A 27,754-nucleotide genomic window follows, 5' to 3' on the forward strand; every position below is an offset into this window, starting at 1 on the left:
CAGGTCACCACCTCAGGAGATCTCAGATATATTAGGGCCATAGCCTCTCTGGCTGGGGAGGCAGAAATCAGAGGATGGGCTCATTGTAATGCAGGAAACGGAAGGAGGTATGGTATCAAAAGTTTCTAATTCCATTCTGTGCATTACAATGAGCCCATCTGATTTGTACCTCCACTGGTCTATAGCTAATAATAATACAGTATATAGTAGCAATAACATGCTTTTATCCAAAGCCAAGTGATATTCAGTATATGAAGGTCAGTATATTATATGATCTCACTAACTTGTTGCCAGCATCAATGCACCATGCTGTAACCAACTGAGCCTTTAGAATGTTAATATCAGGGATAACAGTAGGAATAGGACTGTTCTAGAACACTGAGCTCTATAGAATGTTGATATCAGGGATAACAGTAGGAATAGGACTGTTCTAGAACTTGTGAGACGTGAGTTTCAGATCCCTCTCTGACATTATCTAAATGCCACAATGTGAGTAATATGTTTCCTTGTGTTCACAGTCATTATTATGTCAGCATTATTCACAGCCGGCATATTTCTCCGCGGCTATAGTTAGACTTTACGAGCCTGCGATGCGAGAATCCCTGTCAGGCGTTTGAAATATAAAATTTTTGTTGCTAGCTGTTGTGAACTATAGCTCTTTATTGCTTATATTCTGCATTAGTGAACATTGCCTTTCCCTCTGTAATATTAAGGGACCATCTATATGTAATTCGTCATTTATGAGATTCTCCATTATTGTGCCTCTGTTTATTCTGTAATAAAACTGTAATTACCTCTACCTCAGAGACGTTTACTAATGACCCTTATTGTTTTCCATGCTTACGGTTACTCTGGGCATAGTCTAATTACCCCTTCTTGTGTTGTTATTTCAGACCACACACACACAAATTACACATCCTGTACATATAGGCTTTGATAATACTGCTATGCTGTTTATGGATGAATGAACCAGCTAGGGTTCTCAACAGTACTGTCTCACTCTGGACTGTGAATAAACTCCTAAACTGATGACCGTCTTTCTGTGCTTGTCTAACCGGAAACACGCCTTAATATCTTCAACTACTCAAACCACATGTCCAGAGGACCCTACCCTCTCTCCTAGAGGACCCTACCCTCTCTCCTGAGGACCCTACCCTCTCTCCTAGAGGACCCTACCCTCTCTCTCTCCTAGAGGACCCTACCCTCTCTCCTGAGGACCCTACCCTCTCTCCTAGAGGACCCTACCCTCTCTCTCTCCTAGAGGACCCTACCCTCTCTCTCCTAGAGGACCCTAACCTCTCTCTAGAGAGGACCCTACCCTCTCTCTCTCCTAGAGGACCCTACCCTCTCTCTCTCCTAGAGGACCCTACCCTCTCTCTCTCTCCTAGAGGACCCTACCCTCTCTCTCTCCTAGAGGACCCTACCCCCTCTCTCCTAGAGGACCCTACCCTCTCTCTCCTAGAGGAACCTACCCTCTCTCTCCTAGAGGACCCCACCCTCTCTCTCCCAGAGGACCCTACCCTCTCTCTCCTAGAGGACCCCACCCTCTCTCTCCCAGAGGACCCTACCCTCTCTCTCTCTCCCAGAGGACCCTACCCTCTCTCTCTCTCCCAGAGGACCCTACCCTCTCTCTCTCTCCCAGAGGACCCTACCCTCTCTCTCCTAGAGGACCCTACCCTCTCTCTCTTAGAGGACCCTACCCTCTCTCTCTTAGAGAACCCTACCCTCTCTCTCTCCTAGAGGACCCTAACCTCTCTCTCTCCTAGAGGACCCTACCCTCTCTTTCCTAGAGGACCCTACCCTCTCCCTCCCAGAGGACCGTACCCTCTCTCTCCTAGAGGACCCTACCCTCTCTCTCTCCTAGAGGACCCTACCCTCTCTCTCTCCTAGAGGACCCTACCCTCTCCCTCCCAGAGGACCGTACCCTCTCTCTCCTAGAGGACCCTACCCTCTCTCTCTCCTAGAGGACCCTACCTTCTCTGTCAAGGTTCACAAACGATCTAAGAACAACAGCTCAGACGTCATCTCTCTCTCTGTACTCACCTTGCGGTCGGTGATGTAACGGCAGAACAGTTTGAGGTACGGCAGAGCCTCTGGCCCCTCCCCCTGGGAACACTCTGGCGGGAGGGCCAATAGGCACAGCTGTCCGTCAGGCATAGGCACCGCCTCCACATCCTGTGGAGATCAAAACAAAAATCTGAAATCAGGCTCAGGAGGGGCGACACACATGCATACATAGATGGTAAATGGTAAATGGACTGCACTTATATAGCGCCTTTTTTTCCAGCTCCAAAGCTGCTCCAAAGCACTTTACAACGGCCTCTCGTTCACCCATTCACACACACACATTCACACACCAATGGCGGCAAGCTGCCATGCAAGGCGCCGGCCCGCTCACTGGGAGCAATTTTGGGGTTCAGTGTCTTGCCCAAGGACACTTCGACATCTGGCCAGCCGGGGTTCGAACCGACGATCTGCCAACCTTGTGATCATTAGGCTGCGACTCTATCTCCTGCGCCACAGCCGCCCCATAATGTTAGATGTAACTGTGTAGAAAATATACAGTTATCCGGGTTAAGGAGTTGTGGACAATGTTAGTGAATTTTCAGAGAGGAATGTATCTTAGGGGACACGTATATGACGTATAGTAGTATTGCGTTGCAATGCACAGTAGAGAATCTATACCTGACATTGAGGGGAGGCTGCTTGAGGTAGAAATCGGAGGAGGGGCTCATTGTAATGCATGGTATGGAATAAGGAACGGTATCAAACACGCGTTGGCCATTATGCAACATCAGGTGTGTTTGATGCCATTCCATATTCCATTCCATGCATTACAATGAGCCCGTCCTCCGATTTCTACCTCCACCAGCCTCCCCTGCTGACATGTTTGAAATGTTGCACACAGACATCAACCCTTTCTGCACAGATCCCCAACACAGAGAGAAACAGCCACTGCATGTATCCCCATGACTCTCTCCACAGTGCTTAAAGCAGAGTACGCCTAAGCATCCCCTCGAAAACAGTCCTCGAAAACAGTCCTCTAATACAGTCCTCTAATACAGTCCTCTAATACAGTCCTCTAATACAGTCCTCTAATACAGTCCTCTAATACAGTCCTCTAAAACAGTCCTCTAAAACAGTCCTCTAAAACAGTCCTCTAAAACAGTCCTCTAAAACAGTCCTCTAATATGAATGAATGAATGAATGAATGAATGAATGGTCTTCTTTATTGTCATTGCTACAGTACAGGTACCAAACAACGAAATTTAGGAGGGGTGGCTCCCCTGGTGCTAGGAAAGAAAAAAAACTTTTAAAAAAACACTTTAAAAAAACACAAGAAGGGAAGGAGCTGGTTTACATAAATAAAGGCTATGTACACTATCCACTATACTATACTGTACAGATAGACGACTAGGGTTGTCATATTGCACATAGTGTTATTGCACATTTATTTAATGTGTCGCAGTTTGCAGGCTTGAAATGTACATATTTGTGCCTCAGCACTACACCTGATTTTTTCAGTCCAGCAGCTGCCATCAATCCGTCCAGACTGTCCAGGGCCCAGAACCTAGGTCTTTGCTGTGTTCAGGGCCTGGACGGCCCTGGGGTAGAAGCTGGGGTAATACAGTCCTCTAATACAGTCCTCTAATACAGTCCTCGAAAACAGTCCTCGAAAACAGTCCTCTAAAACAGATGTACACGCAGAGCTGACTCAGCGGAGTTCAAGAGAACCTGCCATCGAGAGTTCTCTTCCAAGAGAACAGCCTTCCAAGAAACAACGGGATGCATTAGATCAAATCGATGGGATCCATTAGGGAGCTAAGGGTTTTTCCAGACAAGCGTTGGCTCTCTCCCTATTGAGCCATCTGACTCTGTTAAAGCTACTTCCACCTCTGCTGGTGAACACCGTCAATCCTGCTTCCCCAAAAGCACCAAGGCATGTCACTGATAAGGCTGATAAGGCTGATAAAGCCATAAAGCAATGTCACATAGACTTCCTCTTCTGAACCGTTGGGGAGGGGGGGTTGAGCAATGTTGGAAACAAATGAACTAATTTAGTGCCCGAGAGTGAATAAAGTCGGCCAAATGGTCAACATTCTAGAGTGCCGTGGGTGACCCGAAAATGCATAGATTATGATGCTTCATTATTTAAAAAAAAAATCTAAGTATTGTTGCTATGCAAATACCACATAAAACACTTGGCACTCTAAGGAACCCTTAGAACTAAGGAACTCTTTGGCAGTTATAATATACCGTATTTTCCGGACTATAAAGCCCAATGCACACGGCGCGCACGGCAACATTCGATTCTCCATTCACACCACCGAAGTGAGTGGGTGTGAATGGAGAATCGAATGTTGTCCTGCGACAATATCGCATCGCACGTCAATGCACACGGCGTGCGATATTGTCGCAGGACAACATTCGATTACATTGCAGTGAGTTTTCATTATAGAGACCTTTTCAGTATATATGGTCCCAGCGGGAATCAAACCCACAACCTAAGCGTTGTTAGCGCCGTGCTCTACCAACTGAGCCACAGAGGACCACCAGTTAAAGAGTTAAAGGCCCTTACCAGCAGTTTGTCGTACTCTGCATCCGGCGAAGGAGAGTTAGGGCTGGCAGAAGGGACCGGAGCAGGGCCCAGATCAGTTTCCAGCTCTGGCTCCAGCCTTGGGTTGGGGTTGGGGTCGGGATCAGGGTGCGTTGCCGAGGAAGACAGATCTCGGGCGGAGGCCTTGCTCTTTGGAACACGGAGGTGCTTCAAAATGGAGGCCCGGAGAAACATCGTCAAAACACACAGAACCAGAACAGCAAACGCACCTGAACACCTGTAAATACCGCAGACCCCCCCTCCGTTTCCTCTAAACGACGGACTGTGAACCCCTCATCTGGTGGTTTTATCTCTGCGTGTGAGAGAGTTGTTGAAGAGGGGAGTAATGCATGCAAAATAGGTCTGTGATAGGTCTGTGTTGGGAGGCGTGGTGGTAACACAACAACAGACCTGTGTCACTTTGCATTTCAAATCTATGCCAGTAAAGGAATAAATCTATGCCACAACAACATGTTCCTGTTAGCTACCTAACCAAATAAAATCATGATAAATAGTCTGATGTCTCATGCCGACTCGTGAGAAAATATGCAGCGTCTGACGGTCGCTCACCTGCCTGGGGATGAGGGTGGTGGAGGAGGAAGAGCAGGAGGAGGAAGAGGTGGAGGAGGTGGAGAGGAGCCTGTTCTGCTTGGTCCTGTCTGTGGCCGAGCTGGCGCTGTGGAACTGGGAGGTGATGCTGAACACAGTGTCTCCAGGGGGCGTCTGAACGGTGGAGAGACAGAGCCCCCGATCAATCGGCATAAGCGCTACATGGATTGGTCATGTCTGACGAACCTTGCTAATGAATAAGGCTCTGCACAGTCAACATCATCATTTCTGTTGATTCACTGGTATCAGCATATCAAACAATCATCACACACAAGGTTTAAGTTGCTGTTGTTGTTGTTGTTGTTGTTTCCCTGGGGAAATAAGGGAGAACACGGTTCAGGGAGAACGGTAGAGCGTTGGACAAAAGCTCTATTATGTTGACAGAGGGGATCAGTGACCTAAATAAGGTTGGCTGCTGTCGTTAGAGAGACTGCAGGGCTATAGGCGTGTGTGTCTGTGTGTGTGTGTGTGTGTGTGTGTGTTTGTTCTGATAATAAGAAAAAAATACAAAGGCTCTTCATGGACATACGTAGACACTCTCCAGATAGCTATGCTAGAAGGATCGGATTCACCCATTGATAGCGATGGAATGGATCGACAGATTGACAGCTATTAAACAAAATCAAGTCCATGCCCCTGTTCAACTCAACAGTAACCAAAATCTGATATGAGTTACATATTTGGTGCTGAAACCCAATAAAAACAGTTAGTATGCTCTTACAAATACAAACACAGGCATTTCCTAATCTATAACCCCACGCAATCAACACAAATTATTCATAACAACAACGCTAAAATAACTGTCAATAAAAACAGTACCTTTGGATAGACAGCACCCCTGTTATAACTGCAGTAGAGCTTCTGAAACACATTTTGTATCCCCATTGAAACAGAGGTCTAAACACCAGCTGAACTGTAGCCAACCGAATGCTGCTTCTCTGACATACGTTACATAAACCTACAGCTCATCAGTGACCCTTGTACACTCCTCGTCAGAAACCACCAGATATTATGCAATTGATGGTACAGTACTGTGTCGGGTATCATGTGTAGGTGCAGCAGCTTCTAATCTGATTCATGTCTGCAGCAGTTCAGGTTTAGGTTTTGTTTATTTTGTTAATAATAAACGTTTGTTTATTACGTGGAACACCAAACCACAACGCAACCAATTGCCTTGGGCGGAGCAGCTCTCAACATCAACAACAGCAACAACAGAATGTAAATGGTAAATGGACTGCACTTACTGTATATAGCTCCTTTTTTGCTGCTCCAAATCTGCTCCAAAGTACTTTACAATGGCCTCTCATTCACCCATTCACACACACATTCACACACCAATGGCGGCAAGCTGCCATGCAAGGCGCAGGCCCGCTCACTGGGAGCAATTTTGGGGTTCAGTGTCTTGCCCAAGGACACTTTGACATGTGGCCAGCCGGGGCTCGAACCACTGATCTGCCAACCATGTGATCATTAGACGGCGACTCTACCTCCTGCGCCACAGCCGCCCCAATGTAATAAAGATAATAAGCTCATAAAACAATTTTACTAACATTTTACAACGAAATGACCTTCTATCATGTCTGCCCCATGTGTATTAATGTGATCAATGGCAGTGCTATCAATCAGGTCTGTCTGTCTGCTCTAGTCACCATGGGAACAACAAATAAGGGATCTCAGAGACACCCCTGAAACTGCTTTCTGCCACGTGATTGGTGGACAGAAACGCTATTAACCACTTCCACCACTTTCAGGTCAACACACCTTTGGGGCCTCTTGTATAAAATGTGTCTCTGAGTTGGTACTGTGTGGTGTTTCTTTACCCAGTATGCATTGGGTACTGTATGATACTATTTTGCTTGGACAATAAAATTGTTGCTTGACTAAAACGCTTTTGGTAACGCTATTTCACAAGGGTGAAATTCCTCCATATTGTTAGCCTCATAGCATAATTGCCAAGTAATATTTTGGCCAAATTGAGATATCTGCCTAACTCTACTCTCCTAACACTGCTGATTCACGGTGCATTATTGCTTATGCCATCAGCCTTGAATGCCTGTTACATTCCAAAATCACTATCTGCCCAAGTCATCTCTTTCACATTTTTGACACTACATACAAAGATGGCTCGGCTGACCACAAGTGAAGCATGACTTAGGCAATTATGCTATGAGGCTAACGATATGTAATAACACCCTATTGTTGTGCTGCACTGGCTGCCACATCTTAGCTTTGGATCATTGAGTGAGGCTAGAGGCAGAAGTTTCCCCAAGGGGAATACATCATAATTAATACACAAATAACACAACCACCATAAAGAAGGGGATGTGACTCACCACGCCGTGGGTTCTGTCTCCTGACGGTTCATCCTCTTCCCTCTGCTTCATTCTGCTGCCGTCTGGTTCCCAAGAAGCCTCTAGGAAGTCAGGAAGTACAAAAATAGGTGTTGAAGATCTGTTTTTCTACTCCCTCCCTCTCGCCCTCTCTCCCTCTCTCTCTCTCTCTCTATGCCCCTGACCTGCAACTTGTTTATGGTGCTTCAATTTCTTCATGCAAAATAACCCCCCCCTCCCCCCCACCCTCCCCCATTCTGCTACCCTCCCTCTCCAGCTGGCCCTGTGTGGATCCATCTGAAAGGTCAATGCGGAAATATAGCTCGTCTGTTCTTAAGGCACATGAAATACATTGTGATTGTTTGTTTTATTATTAGGGTACTGACGTTTTGAATTTCCTCCTGTCTCCAGTGTGAGATGGCACCACTGTCCCAGCCCACACAATAACAAAGAAATGCTCCATCTTTTGGAACAGGCTAAAGGTCATATGTCAGGAAACTAACTGACCTACTCTCTCAGGGACCTACCCTTGACCTTTGACATTTTGACCCACTGAGGGTGAAATGGTTTTACTTTCAAGTCAACATCGATCAGCACAGACCTGTGGAGTTGATTGTGAGTACTGCACATGCATGTGTGCATATTACTGTACATGCATGTGTGCATATGACTGTACATGCATGTGTGCATATGACTGTACATGCATGTGTGCATATTACTGTACATGCATGTGTGCATATTTGCACTTCACCCGTAACCAAACAAGCCCTGACATCCTGAACATAGAAAGAACACACAGTTCTGCAGAGACTCTCTGTTTGTTGCCTCCTTTACCGAAAACGTCTGTCAAACATATGTTGATTCCGGCTTTTTCTATATGCGCTGTGTCAACCCCTGTACACATGGCAATTCATAGGACTGACAGAGAGGCATAATTAACCTACGGGATGTGAAATAGGTAACCAGTAATTGAGCATTCTCACACAACCCTCCCCGGTAGAAAGGCTGTCTGCCGTGCATGGTTATTTCAGAATTATAATCCTGTTGCATCAATAGCTGATTTCAGATAAACCCTGTGATTACTTTTTGAAACAAATGTTTCATGAAGTGACTCTCACCTCATTCTCTCACACAGATCTCTTGTCTTACACAACTACATCTGAACTGGATATTACTTTGTATGATCATATCATTGATTAGTATCATGATTCCAGACGTAACATCATGATTAACTTCATAGACATGATACACTGATAACACAACGAATACAAAGCCCCCAAAACAGGCCACTCCACCTACCAGAGACTGCCTGTCAGAGCCACTGCTGTGGAATGAGGAAGTGTTATGTGATCATGTCATGTGCCTTTGTGTGAGTGTGAGTGTGCCTGTGACTGTGTGAAAGAGGATTCATGTGTCTTGTTGACAAGTTCCCCCGGTGTCTCCTCCCCTCCCCTCCCCTCCCTCCTCTGCTGTACTTCCACACACATCTATCCCACGTCTAAATGAGAATTCATTAACTCAGTAATAAAATGGCTAATTTTATTGGTAATAAAATACACCGTAAAGGGATGCAAATGTTTATGTTCCCGTACTCCTATCAGTATGGAAATGTAATGGAAATTCTGCTGCTGCTCGCATGCCTCTGCGAATTAAACAGCGGTGTGTCCTTGATACCACAGGGTACCATGTTGAGAGACACAGCCATAGAAGAGGAAGGGCACCTTGGAGGTAGTATTGCCTCAGTCGGGGGTTCCGGATGTGGGGGACGTGGTCGAGGGGTCGGCCTACAGCACCGTGGCCCTGGATGGTCCCCCTGCTGGCCTCCCTGGTCGGCCGGACCTGAGGCTGGGTCTCCCAGGGGCCGGAGATGAAGCCTGGGGTCTGGGTGGCACCGGCGGGCAGCTTGGACCCCAGCCTGACGGGGAGACAGAGGGGATACAAGGAGTATAGAGCTTTATTGTTCCTCACTTCAGAACAGACATTTCCTTTGGCAGTCTTGTTATCTGAACCACTGGGACACACCACACACATGCACACACACTAACACACACACACTAACACACACACTAACATGCACACATGAACACACACACACACACACACACACACACACAGTGGTGGGTCTCAATCTTTCTCAGTCAATAACTAATTTGAGCGAATCAGTGGACTGCTTCTCTCGAATTTGTCTTGCATATTAAGGGGACTGAGCCATATTAGCAGTGGAATTGGTTATTCATGCAGGAGAAAGGGAGTTCAGTTAGAAACACAGGCTGTTCCTGCCAAGCACCTGCTCTCCCCTCCACCACATAACCCACTCATCCAGACTGTTTGTGTGGTCCTTCATTCAAAGAAGAGGTCAATCTAATCTTAGAGTTATCCAACACATTAGACCATTTCATCACCACAACGGGCAAGCACACATGCACACATGCACACACACACACTCACACAGTTGAGAAACAGCCACACAGCCACACACACACACACACACACACACACACACACACACACACACACAAACACACAAACAAACACAAACAAACAGGGTGTTATAAAAATAAAGCTACATGTCTGAGCAGAACTTTCCCCCCCTGTTCTTTTAGCCAATTCATCTGTTTAATCACCAGCCTGACCTCGTCTTCACGCTGCCAAAGTAGCCGCTCCTGTTTTTGTCCCTCTGCTGAAGTTTGTGTTCCATGGTTCACAGAGGAGGCTGTGAACTCTCCTTCTGAACCTGTTTGACTACTCAGACCGTGACAGTGAACTTGTTTGAATCACTGGTGGACAGCGACGGTGGGACGAGGGTGACGTCTGAGCAACTGGCATCTCTCCTCCGCCGCCCTCTGCTCCCCATCCTTAGTAGACTGCTGTAATCCTACCTACACAGGAGAGGGTGGAGGAGTGGGTGGTGGAGGGGGTGGAGGAGAGGATGGTGGAGTGGGTGGAGGAGAGGATGGTGGAGTGGGTGGAGGAGGGGGTGAAGGAGAGGGGAGGAGAGTGGGGAGAGGGTGGAGGAGAGGGTGGTGGAGAGTGGTGGAGAGGGTGAAGGAGAGGGGAGGAGAGTGGGGAGAGGGTGGAGGAGAGGGTGGTGGAGAGTGGTGGAGAGGGTGAAGGAGAGGGGAGGAGAGTGGGGAGAGGGTGGAGGAGAGGGTGGTGGAGAGGGTGGTGGAGGGGGTGGAGGAGTGGGTGGAGGAGAGGGTGGTGGAGGAGAAGATGGAGGTGAGGGGGTGGAGGAGGGGATGGAGGAGAGGGTGGAGAGGGTGGAGGTGAGGGGGTGGAGGAGGGGATGGTGGAGGGGGTGGTGGAGAGGATGGAGGAGAGGGTGGAGGTGAGGGGGTGGAGGAGGGGATGGTGGAGAGGGTGGTGGAGAGGGTGGAGGAGGGGATGGTGGAGGGGGTGGTGGAGAGGATGGAGGAGAGGGTGGAGAGGGTGCAGGAGAGTGGAGGAGAGGATGGAGGAGAGAGTGTAGCATTAGTACACACTTAGAGAGCGGCAAGGTTAATGGAGCCAATTCAATCAGCCAGTCAATCAATACACATTTTAGAAATGATTGAAGCCTGACACTGCAATGATGGTCTACCTATGACAGGACCGTGGTCTTTTCTATGACTATGGCCTATTTTACTGTGTCTGTCAACACAGGAAAGCGAGGATGTTGCCAGAAGCCAAATTATTAAGATTTCTTGACAAACAACAAACTCATCTGGAACCGCCACATTTTTTCAACACACCGTCAGACGGAGCTCAAATTCCTTTGGGGCCACGAGTTGTGATCTCTGAAACTGCTGTGATGTGCAAATACCCTCTCTCTCTCTCTTATCACCATCATCATCTGTACAGGATATGCGCCCCATCTCACAGACTTCCTCTACTAAAGCTCCCCAATAAAAGAGTGGATCATCGTGCAATCGTGAAAAAGAGAGCAAAGCCTTCTGCTTTAAATATTTTGATCGTGAAAGTAAGTAGCCTATTGCTTGGTTACTACAGACAGACAGACACAGACACACACACGTCCCCACTCCCCATCATACATATTTGGAGACTAATGCAGCAGTAACACCCAGGTGAAGGACATTCTAGTTCTACCCAGACATGGGTAGCATGCCTAAATCGTTTAGAGACTGACCTGTCTCAGTGATTGCCCCGGAATGGTGATCGGTGACAGCGGAGTGGAAACGGACTGTTTCATATTGCGGTGCTGTGATCATGTCTGTGATATCCCCGCAGACGAGACAAGTTCAGTCCATACGCTCCGCCCGTTTCCATCCTCCCTTAAAGGGCTCATCCGTGATTCTATTCCATTCTCTACCAAAATCTGCAGAATCATCGCGGATGGCCGTAGTAGTGGTAAACCATCAATACTTTCATGCTACCTTTTTGATGTATTATTATCCTCCTTATTCAAATGCCATTGATGGCGACACGGAAGTGTTGTGTTATTAAACACAGGGAACTGTGTATTTGGCTCTGTGTTTTGGCCAAATCAGATTCCGATTCAGATTCAATTGAATTATCATTGGCAGAGTACACGTACAGAGACAAGGAAACACATTCGGCGTCTAGCCAGACAGTGCATAGTAGTGCATAGTGCATAGTGCAAAAGCCATAACAGTGTGGACAGATATATGTACAGTCAGTGAGATATGTACAGACAAGCGCGAGATATGTACAGTGAGATATATGCAGTATGACATGTACAGAGCCAGGGCAATGGTTATCAATACTAAACAATAATACACAATAAATACAATACAAACAATCTGAACTATCACCAAACCACAGACCCCCCCAAAGTAAGCCAAGGAAAGTAAGCCAAGGAGAAAAATATCGGCCACAGTGGCAAGGAAAAAACTCCCTTAGCCTAGAGAAAGAAACCTTGAGAGGAACCAAACTCCAGGGGGACTCATCCTCCTCAGGCTGATCAGGTGCTAGACAAGTAAACAAAAATGTGGAATGTGGATTGTCGTGTAGTTTCTGCCCATAATTGCACTATTTCCTCCTACCACTAGAGGGCGCTGTAGACGGGGTTGTTGATGCTCGAACCCCATTGGCTTGAGAACAAGCATGTGTAGAGTTCAGACCAATCAGACGGTCAGGATGTGGAGAGTGTTTTTTCCCCTGGCCTAGTAGCGAAACGATAACATCTTGTGAAAGGCGAGAGAAGGAGAGCGTGTTTATCGGAAAGAAACTGACTGTTGACATCTTCGAGTTATTGCATTGACAAGTGTAAGTTGCACACAAACGTCACTCATTTGATTATGTGAAGTTAACCGCGATACACAGCATAATAACACAAATACGCCTGAGGGTCAATTAAAGGACCGATGAAAGCCTCTGTTAGCATAGCCGGCTACTAGCGTCGTTAGCTAGCTAGCTAGCATTGTCAGCCAGCTCGGTAGCTGTTTAACAAGTGTTGCACATTACTGACAGCTGTGACTGGCGAATGTGAACAGGACTCATTTAGCAAGTCACTAGATTCAAGTGATCGTACATTGCATGGCTGATACTCTGTGCTGACGTTGGCTGGCTGGTCACATTTAACCAGAAATCGGTTCGTATGATCAGATGACAAGTTGTTTTCATACATTGAAATATTCCGATGCAGCTAGTTGTGTGTGTGTGACATGCGATGCTGTTACTGTATACATCCTCCTCCTACCCGTGTGTTCACTTTACATATTGTGTCTCTATTCCCTGCAGATGTTTAAAGACTTCACTGTCAGTATCAACTGAAGAGGACGTCACTGTACGGACTGGCGACATGTCTTTTGTTTACTAAACACACATCCCCCCCAGCTCCAACCAGCACCGTTAGGTGTGCCCCCCCTGACCCCTGAATAGCGTAAGAGCCAGACCCTTCACCATGGAAACCGCATCCGTAAGTTATCTACCATGTCCGCTTCGCCATTAAAAAGATTTTTAAAAGGCATGGCTTTCTGCACTAACAGCAGTGCGGTGGCGGGTGTGGTAGTGTTTTGGAGACTAACAGCAGCACACGTCTCTTAAATGTTATTCAGGAGGTTATTCCTATTTGGCAGAACAAGCCTCATGGGTCCACGCGCAGTGTGGTGAGAAGGATAGGCTCCACCCTGCCCCTCAAACCGCCCCCCCGGGCATGTTTCCAGGTAAATACAATCACCCCGACGACTCCCAACAGCTGGGATGGGCACATTGTCTGTCCCAAGCACAGGGCTGAGATGATACAAAAAAGACTAGCTAACCTAACAGATAACCAAAAACATGCTGGATTGGATGGTCTTGTTTCCCCAGGAGCTCCCCGGCATCCCTGCCCTGCGACCCATGGATGGTCCCATGGTTCCCACCCTGGCTGACATCGCCTGGATCGCTGCAGGAGACGAGGAGGAGACGTACGCCAGAGTGCGGTGAGGGAGTGCGGAAGCTAAACAATGCGGTTGTTGTGTTGTTGTTGACATAGTCGGCTTGTCAGGTTATTCTAACTCCTCACTCAATAATTTATTGTACATACACCCCCCCCACCCAGGAGTGACTCACGTCCCTTCAGACACGAGTGGAGGCCCACCCCCCTGTTGGTGCTCCACAGGAACTCCTCCGTGCCCAACTTTCGCCGCGAGGGCAGCAAGAAGGTGGAGGGCCTGAAGAAGCCCGGCATGACGGCCATGAAGAGCACCACAGCCCTGCAGGACGAGCTGAGCCGGCTCCGCGCCCAGATCGCCAAGATCGTATCCAAAGAGTCTGGTAAGAACTATGGTGCTAGACCACCGGACAACCCCTGGCCATGACGGTTGTGATTCTTGATCGGGAAATTCTTGTTTCATTCTTAGTGGAAAAAACCCCCAAATAAATAAACTCTATTGTTGAGTAAATGAACTCTAGAACAGTCTCTTTCTTTGCTCGCTTTGCTAAGCTAATGGCTAGATTGTGTGTATTGTATGTTGCTTTTCTCATAGTTGGGGATGGTCATGGGATAGCTTGTGTTTGAAGTGTTTCTTTTAATGTGTCCGTGGCTGTGTAGCTTTGCTGTTTTGTTTAACAGGATCAGCCTGTAACGATCCACCTGGAGTGCAGGTGTTTGTGTGTATTTCTGCCAACATGTGGCTTCATCTTGTTGAGGTTGGAGTTTCATATGTATTATGGGATCAGTGCTTCTCATGGTAAAGTCATACTCCATGCAATTGTTGTCGCTGTCATAGAGCCTGCTTTTCTTGAGACTGGCTTTGGGGTCAGACAGAAACTGTAATATACAGGGTTCCTGCAGGGTCTTAAATTTGATAATCAGAATTTAGGCGTGACGTAAAGGACGTACAAGTCTTGGGAACAAGTCTTAAAATCTCAACTTCTGTACCTTTGTGGGGAACTATGGGGAAGTGTACCGTAAGTTCCACACTATCTGGCTGGAGAAAAGCACCGCTGCACCGTGTGCAAGAAAATTGTGAAACTAGGAATGTTAGCCTATTCTATAAATGTATTTATTCATTTCCATTGCTTATCAACACAATACTAGATATAATAGCATAAATAACAGAATAACTTCTCAGGAGTGTGTGGACCAACTTGAAATGAATGACTTAGCAAGTATTACTTACTACTCACTCACATTCATTGATTCTTTTCATTAGCAATATTATGTCAAAGTAACTAATCCATAGATTATTGATCATTAAATGTTTATTTAATTGTTAAAACTAGGCCTGCTTGGTCTTGTTTCATGTTCAATCCTATGGCAAAATGTTATTTTTAAATTTAAAAAATTGTCAGGAGTGTGTGGACCAACTTGAACTGAGGAGCCTGGTGTCCATCTTGATGGATGGGCTATGTAAACTGGAAATCCTTTGAACTTCTCCAGCAAGAGCATGCAGAACACTATGGAGGTGCTGAGCATGTTGCCGTGGGGAGCTGTGGACTCCATGTAGACTCCAGGTTTCGTCCACACATTGTTCCTCAATGCACTAGCAAGGAGGGAGGGTTACAGTGCTGTAACCAAATCTACAGTCTTCCCTTTGTCGTTCTGTGCCCACCGCTAGACTGAAAACCTGCCTGTAGTGGAGAGGGCATGTTTGCATGTACTGTTCTGTTCACTGTTCTGTTCATTCTTATGTTGAACATGAATGCATTTACGGTTGTGTTCGTTCTTATGCTGAACGTGAATACATTTACTTTGTAAGTAATTCTGGAATTTCTTCTTTTAGTTATTTAGAGTTATTATTTATTTTTGACCAGTATGGCCTTGAAATAGGTCTTTAATTCTTTTAAAACGGGTCTTAAAAAGTCTTAGATTTGACTTGTTGAAGCCTGCAGGGATATATAACAACATAGTGCATTAGAGGAGCTGACCTCTGTCACTTTAAGACACTGCCCCAGAGGTAGAAGACCTGTACTCACTGTTTTTAAGACCTGTACTCACTGTTTTGGGGACCTGGACGTTTTAAGTGCCTGTGACTAATCCCGTCACTGCTCTGTTTGTCCTTTTCCAGGCTCCAACCCGTTGACGCCTGACCTCCTTTCCCCTGACGACACCAGCATGAGCTTCTCCATGGCGCCCTTCGAGACGGTGCCCTACCAGCCCGCGGCCTCCGCCTCCTTCGTCATCAGCGACGTCACGGAGGAAGACGAGGAGGAGGAGGAGGAAGACGACGCGGTGTCCATCGTGTCGGAGCTGGTGCCGGACCCCCTGCCGGCCAATGTGTCCATGACGGCCTCCATGACGGCCTCCATGACGGCCTCCGCGACCTTTGACCTGGACCGGCCCAGCATGGACTTTCGGGAGGCGGAGGAGGACACGGTGTCTCTGTCCAAGTCCACCAGCTTCGCCGACGTCATGGACATCCTGAAGGACATGAACCGCATGAAGATGAGCAAGGACAGGTGAGGCCTCGTTTAGATGATCTGTCTGTCTATCTATCTATCTATCTGTCTGTCTATCTGTCTATCTGTCTATCTGTCTATCTGTCTGTCTCTGTCTGTCTATCTGTCTGTCTATCTGTCTGTCTATCTGTCTGTCTGTCTGTCTATTGATCTATCGATCTATCCATATTCCTTCTGTCTATCTCTATCCATCTATTATATATCCATCTATATATCCTTCTATTGTCTGTCTGTTTGAAGGACCTGTTAGGACATTCATTCAGAGAATGTCCTCTGCTTAGTGCGTTAGTGCACAGTGTTTACACGTCAGCAGGGAAGGGAGTCATGATGACAGGGTGAGTTAGTTGGCAGCTAACACTTGTCTGTCATTCAGCTCTGCACATACAGGCAGAACAGAACAGTCAGAGCTGTTGGTTAAAGCAGGGCTTAAAGTACTCCGGCACAGTGCCGGATTTCCGGCGCGGGAGAATTTAAAAAAAAAAAAAAAAAACTGCAATTGCGGCATTGCGCCGACGTGGTGGCGGGGGCGCTGTTTCACAAATGACTTAGCTTTCGTGTTTGCTAGCGAAACAGCTGATAGTTGATGTTGACTGCTCAAGGAGAATACATATTTGAAAGTACAGAATGCCTGAGAGCCTTATATTGCATTATATTACATTATATTTTGAATGGCCATCTGGTGCCTGAATATTGTTTTTTCCTTTACATATATAATGACATTTCCACCATAAATTGATGGCGAAAGGGCACAAATTGGTGCATATCAATTAACCAGAATGCAAGAAAGTGTTTGATGCTCGTTTAAGGACCCCCAGACAGCCCTGCTTCATGGGTCCCCCCCGATGTCAAACACCACTGGTACCACCTCCGCCTCATTTTGAGCCAGGAAAAACCCTGAGTAGTGACGGGAAGCCTTAGAAGGAGGACGTGGTGCCAAGAAGGAGAATATAAGTGATAGTGGCTTAATAAGTAATCAGTTTGTTCTTTTAAAGACATGTATATATTTTATTCTGTATTGTTATAGTGATAGTGGCTTAATAAGTGATGCAATCAGTTTGGCCTTTTAAAGACATCTATTTATTATTATTTTTTATTAAGTATAAAACAGTATTATGAATGAATGAATGGTCTTTATTGTCATTACAGTTTTTCCCAATTGCTAAAACACAAAAGCCAATTCTCTAAACCAAATGACCAGTTCTCTAAACACATTTAATAAAACTAGCTCCCATTTGCCAAAACCATAAACACATTTCACATGAAGACACAATTCACAAAACACAATCCTCCTTTTCTCATAAATCTAAACACATTTTGTCTTGCTAAAACACAAGTTGCAAAAAACTCTGCTCAAAATGTCAAATTCTCAAATTAAAGCTCATGTGATGCAAAAGGCTTGCCACAGTCAGCAAAATGTTAACACAATGAACACACCTGGCTTCATTCATTAAACATAACGACTCAAAATTTAAGACACTTGTTGCAAATGATTGTGGTGTGTGTGTGTGTGTGGTATAGTTCCATAAATAAAATAAAAAACATCACACCCTGAACATTGTTTTCAGTGAGTATTGTTGTGTGTAATGATCCTCTGTAGTGTTTGCATTGAGTTGTGATACAGTACAGTATTGTACATGTTATGGTACATGTGGGAATACGGTAACATTTTTCAAACCTTTATTTACGTAAAACTCGATAGGACAACAGTGCAACAACTTCGCGGCTGAACTTTAGTAAAATTTCGGACATCATATGCCATTTAAACGGGGGAAATAGATATCTAAAAATGCATGACTATCATGCAAAATCTGCCTTACTGTAATGTAAAATATGTAATGTTAGATATAACGTTAAACAGGGAGCGCAGATTTATTTTTATGCATGACTATCATACAAAAAAAAAACTAGGGTTAGGGTTAGGTGCTAGGGTTACAGTAAGATTAGGGTTAGGATTAGGGGTAGGGTTTGCGTTTGAGTTTTGAAGAGAGAAGGTGTGGTTTTGCTTATGTAGCTTTAGAAAAGTGTGTTGTGTTTAGAGTTTTGGGGAAATGGAGGAAAGTTTTGTGAAATGTGTTTTAGCAATTGAGAAAAACTGTAATACAGTACAGGTACCATACAACGACATTTAGGAGGGGGGGCTCCCCTGGTGCTTGGAAAAAGACTAAAAACACGAGGGCCAAGGGTAAAATAAAAAAGGGAAAAGAGCTGGTTTACATAAATAAAGGCTATGTACACTATCTACTATACTACTATACTATACAATAAAACACTGTGCTGTACTCTATGCTATGCTATAAATATCCTAACTTTTCCTATATCTGAACCTTATGTACACAAGGGTTGTCATATTGCACATAGTATTGTTGCACATTCATTTAAAGTATTAGTGCATTTTAACATTGAGACATATATTTTGTATTGACTATAAAATAGTATTAATGCATTTAAACATTGAGACAAGAAGCTGTCTTCTGTACCCGCTCTCCCAATATCTCAAACTGTGACCCCCCTCCCCAAGAAAAAGTTTCAGGCACAGGATTTTTTCCCACTTTAAGCCCTGTTAAAGTCTTATCTGTCTTTTGCCTATGACAGCAGGTCGTCTGACGTCTCAATGCAGGTACAGTGTAACCCTGATGAAGCCTAGAAACATCGGTGGCAACACAGTAAATAAAGCACTGCCATTGGACCGTTGTGCGGTGTTCACAGTGCTTTGTCAGGGGCGGCTGTGGCTCAGGAGGTAGAGCAGGGCGTCTAATGATCGCAAGGTCGGCGGTTCGATCCCTGGCTCCTCCTGTCCACGTGTCAAGGTGTCCACGGGCAAGACAAGGCCGGCGCCTTGCATGGTGGCTTGCCGCCATTGGTGTGTGAATGGGTGAATGAGAGGCCGTTGTAAAGCGCTTTTTGGAATAAGGCGCTGTGTAAGTGCAGTCCACTTTGTCCCCTGTCCCTGCAGGTATAACCGAGGCTGTACCTCCCTGAGGGAAGAGGACTCCGCCTCCTTGATCTCCGAGGCCCTGAGGAAGAAGTTTACCCTGAAGGATGAAGACAGTGCTGTGAAACACAAGTAGCCCCACCGCCACCCTCCCCACCCAACCTCTCCATGTGAGTTAATAATAATAATAATATAATACCTTTGATTTCTATAGGGCCTTTCAAAAACCCAAGGATGCTTTACAATTCTAAAGGGGAATTTGAATTTATTGGTTGAAGTTGCGGATCACTATGGGGAGGGAGTTCCAGAGGGTAGGTGCAGCCACACTGAAGGCTCTGTCCCCAAAGGTCCGTAGGTTGGTGCAGGGGGTGGACAGCAGGCCCATGTCTGAGTTGGTCAGCCTCGACCAAAGACGCATGATTATGTTAATGGGGATGGGGGGGGGGAGGGGGTGGGTTCCTCTTTTGATAGTGTTGGGTGTTGTTTATTCATAAGGAGCGTATGTATGGTTCATCAACTGCCAAAGAATTCTGGAACACGGAAGTTCCGAGTTTGCCAAGTTTTATATGGTGCCAAGATGTGCTCTTTACCCAGCAACAATACTTTGATTGACTACCACATGAAGCCTCATCATTTATGATTCATGAATACATTTTTGAATAAAGTCACCCGTGGCGCTCTACAATGTTGACAGTTTGGGTGACTTAATTCACCCGTGGCAGTGCATCAGTTAAAGAAATGGGTTAGTGGCAGGAGTTACCAGTTGATATTCCTGGAGTGTGTTGAATGAGCTCCACTGAGGATTATCAGTCAGTCATTGTTTTCTTCTTCTTCTTCTCCTCTGTCACCAGGCTTGTGCCTGTGGACCGTGTTCCCATGGAGACCCCAAGCTCACTTCATCCACAGTAGCAACAACAACAACAACAACAGCCGTTAGGAACCAGATGTATGACAGAAAACAACCCTCCTCAACCCCAGTTCAAGACTGTGTGTAAACTACACAGCTCTCCGGATCACTGATTAACTAGCAACACTCCCCAATACACACACACACACACACACACACACACACACACACAATAACAGAACATCGGGATCGTAGAGATACAGCTTCAACATTGTGTGTGCGTGCATGCCACACTACACCAACTCCACCTCCAGATTCACTTGACTGCATTGATGGCTCTCTCCTACCAGTGATTTCTCTTTCTTTCTCTCTCTCTCCCTCTCTCTCTCTCTCCCCCTCTCCTCCTCTCTCTCTCTCTCTCTCTCTCTCTCTCTCTCTCTCTCTCCCTCTCTCTCTCTCTCTCTCTCTCTCTCTAAGCTGTGCCTATCATGGTACTATGAGAGAAGGTGTCCCTGGGGTTTCAGGGACACAACAAGCATACAGACTTTCAACAGAAGAGTACATTTTTGGGGATTATTTTTTATTTTTCATCTCTGTAAAAAAAAAAGTCCTAACATCCATACTTGAAAGATATTGTGTGTAGAAATGACAGACTACAGGCAGTGGTGATGACAATTGTGATGACATTGTTCTTGTGTCTGTTCACTTACAGCAAAAATATCCACCACCTTTTGAGTGTATTTACCAGGGTTCGAGTTATAAGCTGAGCTTTGTGGGGGTCTCCAAAATAACAGTGCGAAATGTTCTCATGCACGCGCGCGAATCATGCCCACACAGCGATGGGACTTACAAGTTTTAATTAGCCATAGGCTACTCATTTCACCACATCAACAGCACCACATGAAACAACAGCTATAAGCGATAGTCACGGGTATCTCGGCCAATAATTTTGTTGTTTTTGCTATACAGTCCATTCACTTTCCCTGTTAGCACAACACATTGTCCACATCTCCATTTCCAGTGACATCGCACCTGACATAAATAATCATGTATGCTCGTCCATGAATTGTGCTTTCATCTAATGTTATGCTACTACGGGAATCAAGTGATTAGAAATGAATTTGTTTCATCTCTTGTGCAATGTGCTCTACAATCTGGGCACATGAATGATCAGTTTTGTATAAGGCATCCTTTCTTTAGCGACAGTATAGGCTGCCCTGAACGAACTAGCTGTCTCCTTATACATACTGGAGGTGAGTTCTGCTACTTTCTTTGGAAGCACTTGCTTTTGTTTGAGCTCTGCTATTTCAACAGTTTCAACGTTGGGTGTCATAACAGGTGCAGCTGAATTCAAGTTTGGTTTCTTGGTTGAAAACCCGAAACTTTCCAGGCTTGTCGACTCGGTCGGCAGCAGTGGCCTTTTTTGGGGCGGCATGATAGCTAGCTACTGAATGTTTTCTTCTCAATAATCACGTTCGCAAGCTCTCAACGATCATATTCTGCTGTTGCACAATATTCTACTGCGCCCCATAGTGTCTTGGTGGTAAAGTGCAGGCAGTCAAAGGCATACTGTCATTCACAGGAGATTAACTCATTGACTGCCAAAGACGCCAATTGGCGTCTTATAGAATAGTAATGTTGACTGCCAAAGACGCCAATTGGCGTCTTATAGAAACTTTTTTTTTTTTCGCGGGGATCGCGTTATTGACATGTTCTACACCTAGCGAGTGAATTTCAGACTTGGGTGTAATGTATTTCGGTCCCAGGTGGGGGCAGTAGTTCGATAAAAGCCTGGAGAAGGAAGTGGCTTGCTGTGGGTTGTAGTAATGGAGAAACGGATCAGGGTATGTGCCAAACGCGGCACGGAGCATTGCGGCCATCGCGCGACTCTTCAAACAGTTCAGAGTCGGATGATACAGAAAAAGTGCAGAAAAAAAAAAAAGTTCTGCAGAAAAAGCTCGTTTTCTCTGTTTATTGGTCAAAATCAGGTGTTTTTGCTGAAACCACCCTATGTTCTACGGCCGATTTCTAAACACTCAAAGAGGCTAGAAACAAACTTTATTTTTCTGATGAAAGAAGAGAGTAAAGTTTTGGTAGATATGTTCAATGTTTATGTAGTTCGAAAAGTCAATATTTGGTGGGTCTTCAAAGTTCAGCGAAAATGCCCCAAAAGTCTGGCAGTGTGGAGCTCTCCGCTCTGAACATGGCTGGCAGGTGCGCGTAGTTCTTTTGGAAAACGTGTTTATTTTAGAATATTTATCATATAAATAATACTCGTTACATTGACATTTTTGATCAAATAATGGTTGTGGTAATGTATTATTAGCGACCCCCACAGATGTATGATTTTACTGCTTTCATGGGAGCTCAGACCTTCCTTATGGGAGCTCAGCTCCCATTGGCTCCCACATAACTCGAACCCTGGTATTTACTAATATACAATATTGAGTTTGCAGTCATTGCATTGTGTGTAAAGCATTATATTTGTTTGCAGTCTTCCCCCCCCCCAAACACACACACACACACACGACCCCACTGCACCGGTACTGTAGGAGAGAAATGTTATTGCTAACCTCGATGTGAGCTCAGAATTAAGCTTGACCGATAGCCACACAGAGTACCACAATACCTACATAATACCGTGACTAAAATCCCCTAGTAAACCATCAGCGGAGAAGGCCACGGACACACGTGACGGTGATGTCAGTTGTCGTGTAAACCTTATGGTGGCAAAACAAGCATGAAAGACTGGTTTGGTGGTGGTTTGACTCTATATTATCTCCTGTAAAGTGTGTGACCGAGTCCTGTTGTAACTTTTCTTTGTGTGCCGCCATTTCTAGATGTTTCAGACAGCAGAGACAAGCTGTACAGGGTTGATCTAACTGTTTCAGACAGCAGAGACTAGCTGTACAGGGTTGATCTGCCTGTTTCAGACAGCAGAGAGACAAGCTGTACAGGGTTGATCTAACTGTTTCAGACAGCAGAGACTAGCTGTACAGGGTTGATCTGCCTGTTTCAGACAGCAGAGAGACAAGCTGTACAGGGTTGATCTAACTGTTTCAGACAGCAGAGACCAGCTGTACAGGGGTGATCTAACTGTTTCAGACACCATAGTGTTTTCTTTCTTTTTTTAATGTAGATACATGACTGATTCCCCTGTGGTGTTAGAATGGGTGGCTGTGGGAGACTAGGTGTCTCTGTGCATGTGTGTGTGTCACAAAATACTGTATACTGAGTTAAAGTGTGCGTTAATGACACTGTGTGGCTTGTGATGATGATGATGATGATGATGATGATCTCTCTTGTTGACGCCTTACTAAAACAATACCTAAAGCCTCTTTCAACGTGAATGACCCTTGACCTTTTCCGTTTATTTATTGGTTGAAGAGTGCCATGGTGACTGAGTTACTCCTTTCTGTCGTCAGCCCATCCAGCCCATTGTCTTTGCCACAGTCTTTTTTTTTTTTTTACTTTAAAATGTTATTATATATTTTGTTTTATAGCTTTTCCCCATCACTGTCCCCCGTCTATTGAACTCACACACCCCTAAGCCACCACAGCTTTGAGGACATCAGCATACGTCACGTGACTGACTGCTCGGGGAGCCAATCATGTGGCATTTCTTCTCATTGTCTTTGACGAAAACCTCCCTCCCCCTTTCACAGAAGAAACGCTGCTCTAGTTTCCTGCCGTCGACCTCTAACCCTATCAGGATAGAATGTTTGATATTTCTGTTACTACTCCTGTTGAAATGTGTAAGCTGATGGCAGGTCGTGTCTAGGAACGGGGGGAACTTTGTTGTTGTTTTAGTTTGCAGTGAGAGAGAGACAGATGCGTTCCCCCCTACAATGTCTATCTGAATAAGAATGAGAATGAACCCTGCCCAGTGGTCTGTTACTGTCTGGTCTCATCACCCCTCCCTCTACCAAATAGTCCTCCCGTCAGAGACCGCGTGTTCTCGTCTGATGGGATCAGTCTGGGTCGCTGCGTCCACTCTGCCAAAGTGAAGGACAATGTGAACCTGTGGAGGTAGAAGATAGAATCGGAGGACGGGCTCATTATAACGCATGGAACAGAATGCATTGTGATGAGCCTGTCCTCCGATGTCTACCTCCACCGGCCTCTCCTGCTGTGATCAGGCTGGTTTGTACCAGGTTAGAAGTGTACCGCTATAGCTATGCATCCAAGAAACATTCTGAGGTGTTTCTGAAAGAGGTTTGTTTTCTGGTTCTGTTGATTGGATGGTTGATATGAACCCCTCTATAGAAAGAAGCCATCGTCACCACGCCTGGTACACTGTTTAGAAAGTGATAAAAAAGGGACTTTTAATATCTGTCAGTCATCAGCATTGCGGTTTAGTTTCTTTGCATTGCTGCCATTTCTGTTTTAGGTAACAAATGACCCCAGGTGTGCTTACCTGAGGGGTCGTCTGGATGAGAATGCGAAATGTCTGCCGCCTTGTGTGTGTGATTTATTTCTGCCAAATTAGAAAGAGAGCTCTTTCTGTTTGTTATTGTGTTGAGACGTAAATAAAGATGGGCTGATGTTTTAAACGGTTGACTCTGCGTTCTATATTTGACCCATGGAGCATGTTTACACTTCCACGATGCTGTTATAGCATATCACAGTTGTTATAGAAGAGACAACACACACACACACACACACACACACACACACACACACATACAATAGTACCGAATGACCAGCCTTGTTCCATATTTCCATACAATGTCACTAGTTCGCCACATGATGGCGATGATGGAACACTTTCATTTTGCTTTGTTACCTCAATAACTGAGTTGGAGTCACTTGATGATAACTGTACAATGTACATACATTTCACTCATACCTAACTAACTGTTTGTATTATCATCCATCAGTATTATGATGAGCAAGACCCACTTTTCATCTTGGCCAACAAACACATTCATATATTGTGCGTTAGTGTCGGCTATAACAAAGATTATAATGTGCTTTATGGGTCGCTCCATCAGCTGTGCCTTCTTGCTATGCAGTCAACATTTCCCACTAGGGATATTAATACCATTCCATAATATCCCTTCTGCTCTCTGATGAATTTAGCTTGAATTTAGTACTGCAGCAAAAGCAAAAAATAGCATGTGAAACAGAAATGTCAAAAAGACATGTTCAATTTGGTCCAATCTTTGTTACCTCAGGGTTACCCAGCTGTTTGTCACAGACAACCTAAAGGCCCCTCTAGCTCCTAACCCCCTGATGCCTTCACTTTCACAATCGATGACATCTCTGATCTCTGATCTCCATGGTTCCCTTGGGTGGCCAATAACTACTAGTTATTGTTCTAGATTCTAGTCAACCTAGTTCTAGTTTTTCTCCTCTTCTCTCTTCTGTTTTTCTCGGAGGCCAGAGTTGATCGAGGCCGCCTGTGAGTCTGAGTCTATTTTCCCTGTTTCCTGAGTCCTTGGCCTAGTTCGTCCATCCTCACCTCCACAGTGTTCTTTCAGTCTATTTTAGAGGCTGGCGTTTTAGAGGCTAGGAGGAGAGGTCTGTGGAGAGTTAATCTAGAGCTTAGTGTCATAATGGCGTTGTCATTAACTATAAATAAAGACCTTAGGATGACATTGACACGTTTCTGTAATTTCTTGATATACTGTATTATATGTAAAGCTGCTCAAAGCGGGTTACTAGGCTTCTGTGAACCAGAGAACAGGACCTGACGTAGGAGGTCTCATGAGAAGTGTTATCCAAATATATACGCAAACAAATTATCACATGCCTTGCTCCAGTAAACCTGGTTCATTTTTCTCTCTAGTTAGATCACATCCCTAAAGTAGCAGGGACAACGAGGGGACATGGAGGTTGGGGACGCTTCTGCCCTTGATTTCTCCCACACACCCCTTAGTGTTATATTTTGGAATGTGAAACCAAAAGCAGTTGCATATATCAAGATTACGGAAACGTGTCAATGTCATCCTATATCAGGCTATGGTCTTTATTTATAGTTAGTAGTTTATCGTTTATAGTTTATAGTTTATTTATAGCTGCCTCACTCCTTTACTAAGACTATTAGTTACTTATTACTTACTTAATTACTTATTACTCCTGTTACCCAAGACTGCTGGCTGGGTAACAGTTAGAACAGTTGCTAGAACAGCAGTTTCAGCTACGTCCACAGGGGGCAGTAGTTGCCACTGTCAGCTCCCTGAGAACAGAGTGAGGCACAGACACATCCAGTATACCCAGAGATCCAGTAGGAGCGCTCTGATCTGATCTGTCACGCTGACTTGACACGTCCAGCACAGTTTTTCATCTCCTCCTTCAGCGCTACAGTGCTTTTCATCACTGTCTCCTTCAGTTTCCCCCGAGCTCTTTGTAAACACCAAAAGGAAACTTTTCCCAATATTCTTGAAATTCTCCAGCGTGTGCTTCCTTCCCCCTTGACATTGTCACAACCATTTACAACTTTTTTCATCAGTCCCGGTCGTTCGTTTTGTTCGTCGGAGTTGAGTGGTTGTAAGAGTGTTGTTGTCTGGACAACTTCCACCTTCATCCACACACACACACAAGCAAGTGCACACACACACACACACACACACACACACACACACACACACACACACACGCACACAAGCAAGTGCATATACACACAAACAAGAAGACAAACACATACGCACACACACACACACACACACACACACAAATCGATCGACATTATGACTCACACAGCGTCAGCCAAGACAAGAAAAACCCTATCAACAATGGAACACTTCCTAATTGAAAATATCCAATTGTCTCTATTTTTAGAGCTGTGTACGCTTCTGCCTCTCTGAGGGTGTTTGTCATCTCCCCACCAAGCTTTGTAATGCAAACTAAAGTGTGTCAGTAATGGTGTTCAGGTAAGTGGCTCTCAGCCAGCACGGGGAGCTCCTGATAGGGAGATATCACTCAGAATCGCTTTTTAACTGTTGCCTCACAAAGGTTCTTTCTACAGCTTTGATTTTGTTTTCTTGGGTGTGCTTCAAAACTCACTGTTTGGCGACTGAGCTCATTAAGAGTATTGTCATTAAGTAGAGTTGTGGTTGTCCTCCATTTAGGGGAGGGTTGGGTCCGGGGGAAAAAATGGACTAGATATGATGGAAGTAATGCTATCTGATGGAATTTAAATTCTATTCACAAATGTTCAAAGCTGATCTCTAACCCTAACTACAGTACAGTAGAATAGAGAACAGAGAAGAATTGATGGGTAGAAACGGAGAGAAGGCAGGGGATCCATCCTGAAGACAAAGACAATAAACCTCTGGATATTTTGGGAAGGCCATATCCATCAGAGTTGCACAGTTAATTGGAGCATGTCATCATCATGGTCCAGTTTTAGACAGCTTCCTTCTCATTGGTGTGTGTCTGTGTGTGTGTGTGTGTGTGTGTGTGTGTGTGTGTGTGTGTGTGTGTGTGTGTGTGTGTGTGTGTCTGAGGGGGAGGGAAGGAGGTTTGGCAATAATCTGACACCTTTGTAGCAAATGGGATGATTTGCGCCCAGGCAGCCAGTGCTTTCATCCAGCCTCAGCCTGCTCTGGCTTGGCTTCCTCCCAGCCTCCCTCTGTCACCAGCTGCCTACT

General features: G+C 45.4%; 2 protein-coding genes across 2 annotated transcripts in view; one reads left to right on the forward strand and one right to left on the reverse strand.

Moving 5' to 3' along the window:
* The window catches only part of LOC308173226 (oxidation resistance protein 1), a gene marked incomplete at both ends in the record, with an annotated part of 17,124 nt that extends 6,890 nt beyond the window's left edge, over positions 1-10,234 (reverse strand). Inside the window, 5 exons of the mRNA XM_080548224.1 lie at positions 2,044-2,175; positions 4,580-4,765; positions 5,168-5,370; positions 9,258-9,451; positions 10,170-10,234. Coding sequence (XP_080404350.1) covers positions 2,044-2,175; positions 4,580-4,765; positions 5,168-5,370; positions 9,258-9,451; positions 10,170-10,234 — 780 coding nt within the window. The remainder of the gene's footprint in view (positions 1-2,043; positions 2,176-4,579; positions 4,766-5,167; positions 5,371-9,257; positions 9,452-10,169) is intronic.
* A 2,430-nt stretch (positions 10,235-12,664) lies between these two features.
* Positions 12,665-20,524, forward strand: mtfr1l (mitochondrial fission regulator 1-like). The gene is made up of 8 exons (XM_080538511.1): positions 12,665-12,762; positions 13,237-13,414; positions 13,554-13,661; positions 13,807-13,919; positions 14,039-14,253; positions 15,990-16,380; positions 19,334-19,482; positions 20,164-20,524. The coding sequence occupies exons 2-7, from the start codon at positions 13,400-13,402 to the stop codon at positions 19,446-19,448; spliced, it is 957 nt and encodes a 318-aa protein (XP_080394637.1). The 5' UTR covers positions 12,665-12,762; positions 13,237-13,399; the 3' UTR covers positions 19,449-19,482; positions 20,164-20,524.
* The last annotated feature ends 7,230 nt before the right edge of the window (positions 20,525-27,754 follow it).

The sequence above is a fragment of the Nansenia antarctica genome (assembly GCF_963989245.1).
Source record: "Nansenia antarctica genome assembly, chromosome: 1".
In the NCBI taxonomy this organism is placed as follows: Eukaryota; Metazoa; Chordata; class Actinopteri; order Argentiniformes; family Microstomatidae; genus Nansenia; species Nansenia antarctica.

Coding starts and splice junctions, on each gene's coding strand:
- mtfr1l (XM_080538511.1), top strand. Junction 14,254..15,989: donor GATCGTATCCAAAGAGTCTG/GTAAGAACTATG, acceptor GTCCTTTTCCAG/GCTCCAACCCGTTGACGCCT. Junction 16,381..19,333: donor ATGAAGATGAGCAAGGACAG/GTGAGGCCTCGT, acceptor CTGTCCCTGCAG/GTATAACCGAGGCTGTACCT.